The following is a 9,114-nucleotide window of genomic DNA, read 5'->3' on the forward strand; positions in this document are numbered from 1 at the left end:
TGTGTAGCCCTGGCTGTCCTGGAACTCACTCTGTAGACCAGGCTGGCCTCAAACTCATAAATCTGCCTACTTTTGCCTGCCAAGTGCTGGGATTAAAGGCGTGCGCCACCTCCGCCCGGTGACATTGGACTTCTTTAATTGTTTTTATGTGCCCAGAATTCTCAGGCCTTCCTCTCTTTTTTATAAAAACGGCACCGATCACACTCTGAGGACACCACTCTCTGGTCTGATCTCACTTTGCTTTTCTCCTGTGGCCCCATCACACTGAGGATTAGAGTTTCAGCAGACAAACATGCAGGGTGTGCCCAGAGCCTTGGGACTCCTGCATGTCGATGCCCAAACTGTCCAGCTTAGAAAGCAAGCTTGAACATGGCTTGGGCCATCCATCTGTCTCACTCATTCACACAGGATGATGGGGATATGGGCATTCTGATGGACTGAAGACAGGCTGGAGCTCAAGGGTTGACCGTGGAGCTGGGTGTCCCTGAAATGCCCTCGTCAACTTGGTTCCCTCACGTGTGTGCTTGCCTGGCACCCAGAGCTGAGTGCTTGTGTGAGAGCTCAGTAAGAGGTGGCAGGAAGCAGATGGGAACAGAAAGGAGGGCACCGAGGAGAGGGAGAAGAAAATGTCATAATACATGTGTATGAAGATGCCATGATAAAACTCCAAACTCGAGATTCTCCTGCCACCATCTCCCAAGTGTTGGGATCGCAGGTGTGCCACCATCCCATCTGGATCCTTCTGTTTTGAGAAAGAGCTCTGCAGCTAGCTGAAGAGTGGCCTTTCAGGTGGCCACAGTTCACAAATGTCCCAGCATAGATATGAAGCCACAACTCTTGCGATGCAGTTTGAAGTCTCCCTGGGCAAACTCGCACAAGCATCTGCTTCCACCAACCACAGACAAAAGCTGTGATTCCACACAAGTTCAACATGGGGAACCAGGTTCCTCACTGGGCTTATGGAGCATGTGTGAGGGGTGGCAAGCAGGAGCATGGGACACCCCCAATCAGCTGCGTCAATGAAGAGAGACTCACCCTGTCTCTCTTCATTGATGGTATAGATGGAGTCCTCCATTTTGTCACCCTCCTTCTGAGACCCTGTACAGCTGTGCACAGTTACATCCAGCTGGCAGGGGGCTGGGGGGACAGGAGAAAGTGGTTGGAATCTCAGCTGAGGCCTGATGGCCATTCTCAGCCCTCTCCCCTTCTGTGAGGCCTAATCTTGAACAGGGATCTCTAGTGAGGATGGGTGCTGTGCTCAGAGGGCAGTATATAAAGCACTAACGCTCTGTACACCCTCACACACCACCTGTGGGGGATGGGCGAAGGCTTAGAGTCTTTCTGGGACAAGGTGACATTGTTATTGACAGCCTACTGAAGAGAGATGCTGATTTTCATTGAGGCCTAGCCCTTCCATCCTAACTTAATTAGGCCACGCAGTAAAACCTTCACTAATAACTGTCAGGACCCCTGAGTCACCAGGGAATGACAAAGCTTGGCAAGCAGCCTCTGGGGGAAGGAAAAATGTGACTTCACTGCTATGTCCCGCTACAACTGTCCTCAGGAGTCACCGAAGACCCCTCAGTCAGTCGGCTTGCTCTGTGGCAAACCTGTTGGCAGACCACAAATGACTTACACACATACATGCTCAGAATGTGTCCATGCAAACACTCCATCCCAGATTTCTAGTTTTTTTTTTTTATTTTAATTTTACTTTTTAAGACAGGTTCCTGTCTGTAGCCCTGGCTGTCCTAAAACTCACTCTGTAGACCAGGCTGGCCTTGAACTGGGAGATCTACCTGTCTCTTTCTCCCAAGTGCTGGGATTCAAGGTGTGTGGCATAGCTTGTCCCCAGCACAGACTTTTAAAGAGATGTACAGACTTTGAACTTCTGATCCCCCTGCCTCCACCTCCCAAGTGTTGGGCTTACTGGCCTATATTGCCATAACTGGTTTATGTGGTGTTGAAGCCAGGGCCCAGGTCTTCAGAGAAACACTCTACCAGCTGAGCTGCATTGTAGCCCTATAGCAGAGCATGTTAGGAAAACAATCTCTTTACCCCAAACCAACTACTTCTAGCTTTGTAATATTCCATACCAATCCTATACAACGTATCTTGGGGTGGCTCTTTTGTTGCTATTCTTTGTAGTTATTGTCATCTACTAATTTATAGGCTCGGCTGGGGTCTTAGGTTTAACACTGAGAACCTGTAGGTTAAATGGAAATTCATAGATGTAGCCCAGGCTATCCTTAAATTCAGAATCCTCTTGCCTGGGGCATGTTAGACCACAGTTGTCACTTACTGCATGCACATACTCTTGAAAACAAGTGTGTGCACATATACAAATGTACCATATGTGCACTTGTTGTGCACACACACACACACACACACACACACCCCGTTCTAAGCAAAGAACTGAGATGAGTTGGCTGCTAACAGCACCGCATGCTGGGTTGAGTCTAGTGAAGCTGGCTGGCCAGGCACCCTGGGGATGTCCTTCAGTCCTCCTTGAGGAGGACTATCCAGCCTAAGGGAACTTGCTCTGAGGACCAAGTGCTTGTGATCTTACACGCAGGCGAGCACATGTGCTGGACCTGAGCTTTGAGCAATGCTTGCTGTGTCTTTGCTATTTGGAACAACTGGTTTAATGCAACCTGACAACTCATCTATTTTCCAGTGAAGGATTTTTTGAAAAGGAAGCGGAGATATTTTCACGTCATACCCCACATTGCTTCTGCTGACACTCATAAATCCTTGTCCTTCTGCCTTGGCCACATCATGTCTGTCCCCATCTTTCACCTGTGATTTATTGCCGAGTTACTTATTCTGCCAGGTTTATAAACTTCACAGTGCTTTATAGAATCCTCACTCTGAATGCCAGTCAACAAGCCAGTAAATTTATTGTCTATGAATTGTTACTTTGAAAAATTACATCAATGCAAAGTGATTGCCTTTCAGCCTCCCTAGCCAATCAATTCATTCTAATTTTTTTTGGAGGGGACGATGAGGTCACAGGATGATAGATAAAACGGGCAATCCTCAATGAGGAGAGTCGGAAGTTCTCTGCAGCAGACACCCAGCCCGGCTTCCCTCCGTCGTCATGGACAGGGTACCCTTCTGCTGCCTGCTCTTCATAGGACTCCTGAATCCACTCCTGTCCCTTCCCGTCACGGACGCTGGTGAAAGGTCTCCTCAGCTGCCAGGTGAGGTGACTGTTTTGGATCATTTTTACTTTTTTATCAGTTCTGGGTGCCACTCAGACCATGGAATGAGATGCTGGACGAAAGGGGTGTTCTGTAGGTGGAGCGAGCTTTGAAGAGGCTTAAGGGACCCTTACCGCAGGTCTTAGGTTAGCACTGGGCAGGGTCCCTTACCGCAGGTCTTAGATTAGCACTGGGCAGGGACACTTACCGCAGGTCTTAGGTTAGCGCTGGGCAGGGACCCTTACCGCAGGTCTTAGGTTAGCGCTGGGCAGGGACACTTATCGCAGGTCTTAGATTAGCACTGGGCAGGGTCCCTTACCGCAGGTCTTAGGTTAGTGCTGGACAGGGTCCCTTACCGCAGGTCTTAGGTTAGCGCTGGGCAGGGACCCTTACCGCAGGTCTTAGGTTAGCGCTGGGCAGGGACCCTTACCGCAGGTCTTGGATTAGCACTGGGCAGGGTCCCTTACCGCAGGTCTTGGATTAGCACTGGGCAGGGCCCCTTACCGCAGGTCTTACCGCAGGTCTTAGATTAGCACTGGGCAGGGTCTTCTCTAAACAGATTGCTTACTTCTTGTTACAAATGCACTTTGCCTTTCCTTGTCACTTTCGTTTATAAAAACTGGACTGACTGAGAACATCACCTTCATTTTCGGGGTGAGCTGGCTCAGTGCAGGAATAGTTTCTTCAGCGACAGATTAGCAGTGCACTCTGTTCTATGAGTTGAAAGCGCACCTCTGATTATGCTATGTGAAACGAAAAGGCTTAATTAAGCAGAGTGGCGGCTGAAGCTGGGGACCGCAGAGTCATCCAAGTATGTTTGCTTTCCTTTTGACTTAATGTTCTACTCAAGTTCAACTGAGAGGGAAAAAATTAGAAATTCTACCGCAGCCTCTTAATCTGGTATCAGGTTGCGTATTAGAGTCCGTTAAAAAAAAAAAAAAACAAAACTGTAACTGGGTTTAATATTTGGTTTTGGATACTTAAGTAAATTTTCCTTTAGTTTCTTGTGTGTGTACACACACAACAGGGCCCAGATGTGGAGGTCAGAGGATGCCCTGGTTCTCTGGCACGTGGGCAGGCTTGGTGGCAGGCAGCCTGTCTGCTAAGCTAGTTCACTGGCGTGCCTCTTGGGTCCTCACAGACCGTTTCCTAAGTACGTTCCTCCCAGACATTGCCACTGGGCCGTCCAGCCTCCGCCAGCACCCTGAGCATCCTGTCAAAGCATCACCTACATTCTGTCCATCAGCTGCTGGGCTCACTGAGGTCACACTGGCACTGAGCCTGATGGCCAAGACCAGGCAGGAACCAACAGTGCTATTTTAAAAGAGCCAGTGCACCCTGCTCTTTCTCTCGGAGGAGATCAGGAGTGTTCGGATCCTGATGGTACTTTAAACAGCTGCGGGGAAAGAGCTGAGAAGGGGCAGCCTCTTATTCAAATTCCAAACAGGCAGGAACTTAGTGTTTTTATCAGATTTCTTTTTCCCACATGTTTCTCCACAAACATCCTTCATCGCAGGCATTTTCACATTATCACAATATGGAGGCTGTTCCCCTAGGACTGCCGTGGCCACGCTGGCTCGCTCAGGCAGGTGCCTTTAGTGTCTTTCCATTGTCTTCCATCTGGCTGCAGGTGAGTATTTGTCAGCCCGCAGCATTCCAGGGTCTCGTGTGGCTTTCCAGCCAGACTCCCCGAGCATTTCAACATGCTGGCACCCGCCCGAAGCACCTGTCCCACTGCCAGTCGCCACTGGCCACACACACTCTGTGTGCTCCGGACATTTACACCTGTTATCATGAAGATCGCTCCTTACACGCACGTGCCATACATGCTGCCTGCCCTTATACCTCACACCACACACAATGCACACAGCTTGCACATACATATACCTGCATACATGAACCTTGGATACCTTACATGCATTTACCACACTTCCCTCAGATCTTCAATTCAGATCACATTTTCACACAGAAGTCACAATGCAGCGTTTGAGCATCATGTGAATGTCCACTGTGAGGCGCAATAGAGGTGCCACCGTCAGCTGCCCTATAGCAAAAGACAACAGTTCGAAACGGGTATACAGAGACGAGGACCAGCAGTCTTCTGAGCCAGACTGGTCAGGTGCTGGGGTGGCCACCACGGTAGGGAGGGGTGACCTGCGAGTTCCTCTGTGGAGTCCTGATGGCTTGAGCAGCACTTTATATCTGCGAAGTGCTACTGTGACACGTCACTAGTTCCCCATCTGGAGTTCCAGGATCCACCTCCCTGTCCCTGGTATTCACTAATGACAGGGAACAGAGCAGCCAGGTGAAGCCCGGGGTAGGCTACTTGTCTGTCTCTATCCCACAGGGCTTGAGGAAGATGCTCTTCAGGCTCTGGAGGAGCTGGAGAGGACGGCCCTCCTGCAGACACTGCGCCAGGCCATGGGCACGGACGCAGGGGAAAGCCTTGGGGAAGCAGGTAAAGTGCTCTTAGCAAACCCAAAGATTTGCTCTATTCTAGCTGCTGGAGAAAGCTCTAAACACTGAACTGTAAAACCCTTCTTAGCTTACTCTTCTACTGACCTCTGTAGACCTGAGGCTAGCCTGGGCTACATAACAAGACTATATTAAAAACAATAACAACAGCAGCAGCAATGAGAAAATTTCCTTCTTGGGGTGACTTTGAAGTAAAAAGTAAACAGGGTCAGAATGATGACCGACAGACATGGGGACTCACACCTGTGAACCGTGAGTCTGAGGCTAGCCCGAGACCCTATTGCAACATAAACAACTGACAGGAAAGAGCTTTGACTCTTTTCTCCTGCTGCTCAGAACGTGGGTAGAGGAGGAAGAGTCAGTCGTCATTGCTAGCTGACAGTCCAGCTACAGTTTGGAATCTTTGCCGGCTCTCAAGTACACACTATCTCAGTCTGGGAAGGGCTGGAAATGAGACACGATTTAGGGGTGGTCCATTTGTCTTTTCTTCTTCGCATGTGTGGTGTGCATGTATGAGGCGGGCCCATGAGGGGCTGAGGGAGGCCCAGAGTTGACACTGGCTGTTTTTCTCCAGCTGTCTCCAATTTATTTATTGAGGCTGGGTCTCTGGACCTGGAGCACCTTAATCCAGCTGTTTTACCTAGCCAGTTTGTCCCAGGGATCCTGTCTCTCTGTTCTGAGTGCTTAAGGGGACAAGGTGGCCTTTACGCCCACCCAGCTTTTACCTTGGTTCTGAGGATCTGAACTTCGGCCCTTTAGCCTATGTACCGTGAGTCATCTCCCAGCCTTGGAATCTCAGATTCTGAATGTTTTGCAATAAGCTTAACTGCTGGGTGTGGTGGCAAATGCCACTGGTGGATGGATCTTTGTGAGGCCAGCCTGGTCTACATAGTGAGTCCCTGTTTAAACAGTGAAAGAGAGACATTAAAGTGCAGCAGTGGATCTAACGACAAGGTGTCTGTCACACTGTCTTCCAGGTCCCAGTGCTGAGACTCCCACTCCAAGGGGAAGCCTGAGGAAGGTAAGAAGTTCTGGCCTTTGAGGGAGAAAAGCAGAAAACCTCTCATAACTCATGACCCAAGAGTGTTCTAAGGAAGCACACCTTAAAATAATTGGCCAGTGTTCTTCCAAAGCAGAATTTTTCTAAACTAATTCACAGACTTTGTAACTGTAACTGTAACAAGAACATAACATGCTCTGCTTGGATAAACTGTAACAAGAATGTAACAAGCACCTGCTCTGGGTATACTGCAGTAGGACATAAGAGAAAGGAGCAGCAGGTGGGGCTGCAGCCAGGCTTGCTGTCTACTGCTCTGCCACGAGGCCTCAGCAGCTATGCCATTGCTAGGAAGCTGGTGAGAAATGCTCAGTGTCCACCCACAGGCCCTACTAGTCAACCTTCAGGGGAGTGACACATTAGTCAGCATGGGACACCAATAAGGCAGCATGGAAAGGGTCGAAGGATGCTGTGCTCTGCTCCCCAGGATGAAAAGTGGTGCAAAGGCTGGACCAGAGACACCTCTGTGGCTGTAATGGCCACCAGCATCCTGGTAGCCATCACTGTGACAGGAGATCCTAGAGACAGGGAGCACTACCCGAAGCCCTTAGGGGACTAGCATGGCTTCTGTGCGCAGCTGGGGAAAGTCATCACACAGAGGTTTACATCCTTCTAAACAGAAGGATGGTCTCAGTCGGAGTCACCACTGCTGTGATGAAACACCATGACCAAAGCGACTGGGCAGGAAAGGATTTACTCAGCTTACACTTCCACATCACTGTTCATCACCGAAGGAAGCCAGAGCAAGAACTCAAAGAGGGCAGGGCCCTGGAGGCAGGAGCTGATGCAGAGGCCATGGATGCTGCTTACTGGCTTGCTCCCCCTGGCTTGTTCAGACTACTTTATTATACAGCCCAGGACCACCATACCAGGGAGGGATGGCACCACCCACAATGGGCTGGGTCCTCCCCATCAATCACTGTAGACAGACCTTATGGAAGCATTTTCTCAATTGAGGCTCCCTCTTAACTGGTGACTCTAGTTTGTGTCAAGCTGACATAAAACTATCCGGTACAAGGATTATCCCTAAGGCCTACAACTGTAAATGGGGGATGTGCCTACTGTATTCTAGAATCAAAAGAAAACTATGGCTCAACCTTTAAAACAAGCCAATTGTAACAGCTATGGTCTATGTTACACAGAAGGCAAGTGTCTAGAATCCGGACAGAAGCCCTCCACAGAGAGTGTCATTGAGAAGTTAGGGAGCTCAAGGCAACCGGAGAGTTAAGCTGACTGGACAACAGCTCCAGAGACCCAGCCTGAGGAGCCCCAGTGAGGACTCTGACTCAGGGCTACTTCTCTGTTGTTCTGGTCTTGTGGTTTCAGGCTTTCGCTGGGCAAGATGCTAACACTCTACTGAATCGTCTTTTGGCAAGAACCAGGAAACAACATAAGCAACACGGGGCTGCTCCAGAATGCTTCTGGAAATACTGCATTTGAGGAGACACAAGCATCCGTTGGTCTCCTCAGAACCACTACTTCAGGAAACTAAAATCATGCTAACAACGCCTTTTTCATTATGAGAAATAAATCCTCTATGTTTCTCAAGTATCACACACAGTTTAGTTTACTTGTGTATACATCCCGAAAAATCGATAGCCTGCCTTTGCCTCCACTCATCTTAGAAGTGCATGAGCTAGGCTGAGCTAGGCTGGAGGTGTGGCTCAGCGGTAGAGAGCCCACCTAGCTATGTGAACCCTGTTCCACCCTGGGCTCTGCAGAAAGGGGGAGAAAACGATTTAAGCAAAGGGAGCAAGTGGGCACGCAGCACTGAGGAGGGGAGAAAAGGCATAAAGAAAAAAGATTTAGCCAAGAGTCTCTGAAGTATAAAAATGATTTAAAAATAAATTACTTTCTTGACATCTTCTCAAGCCTTAAAAAATGAGTATATTTGTTGCTTTGGGGTGGGCTTGGGTAGACAGGGTCTCATGTGTCCAGCACCAGCCTTGAACTCCTCGTTCTCCTGCCTCCTACTTCCTGAGTGCTAGGCGTGCCAGTGGATGCCAGCATATCCGGTGCTGAGGCTGGGACACAGCTTCGCTTGCTCCTGAGGCAAGGGTTCTGCTGAGCTCTGCTTCCCTGGAGGGAAGTTTGAAAAGCTCTAATGTAAAGGCAGTGGAGGGGCTGGGGATGCTCTGAACTGTTTCTTGGGGGCAAGTTTGTGTGCTCACACTCTTGTTCTCAGCAGGCTCGAGTACTACTTATCAAGTGCTTGAAAACTTCCCTGCTCTCGACCTCTGTGAGCTTCCATGCCCAGCTGACTCGATGTAAGTCACGGCAACGCACTTCCCTTCAGCTAACAAGGGCAAAACCCCCAGTGTTCTTAGAGCTGACACTGGGGTTCAGGCTGTGGAACCCCCCAGTGTTCTTAGAGCTGAC

The 9,114-nt window shown here is 49.5% G+C and overlaps 1 protein-coding gene across 1 annotated transcript; it reads left to right on the forward strand.

Annotated features, from left to right (window-relative positions):
• The first annotated feature begins 3,073 nt into the window (after window positions 1-3,073).
• Uts2 (urotensin 2) lies at window positions 3,074-8,282 on the forward strand. Its single transcript, XM_031376995.1, has 4 exons — window positions 3,074-3,203; window positions 5,551-5,661; window positions 6,656-6,699; window positions 8,062-8,282. Exons 1-4 carry the CDS (start codon window positions 3,101-3,103, stop codon window positions 8,173-8,175), a joined length of 372 nt encoding a protein of 123 aa, XP_031232855.1. The 5' UTR covers window positions 3,074-3,100; the 3' UTR covers window positions 8,176-8,282.
• Window positions 8,283-9,114: the final 832 nt, after the last annotated feature.

Source organism: Mastomys coucha, unplaced genomic scaffold (assembly GCF_008632895.1).
Source record: "Mastomys coucha isolate ucsf_1 unplaced genomic scaffold, UCSF_Mcou_1 pScaffold18, whole genome shotgun sequence".
NCBI classification, from domain to species: domain Eukaryota; kingdom Metazoa; phylum Chordata; class Mammalia; order Rodentia; family Muridae; genus Mastomys; species Mastomys coucha.

Coding starts and splice junctions, on each gene's coding strand:
- Uts2 (XM_031376995.1), top strand. CDS start 3,101: ATGGACAGGGTACCCTTCTGCTGCCTGCTCTTCATAGGACTCCTGAAT. Junction 3,204..5,550: donor AAGGTCTCCTCAGCTGCCAG/GTGAGGTGACTG, acceptor TCTATCCCACAG/GGCTTGAGGAAGATGCTCTT. Junction 5,662..6,655: donor GGAAAGCCTTGGGGAAGCAG/GTAAAGTGCTCT, acceptor ACTGTCTTCCAG/GTCCCAGTGCTGAGACTCCC.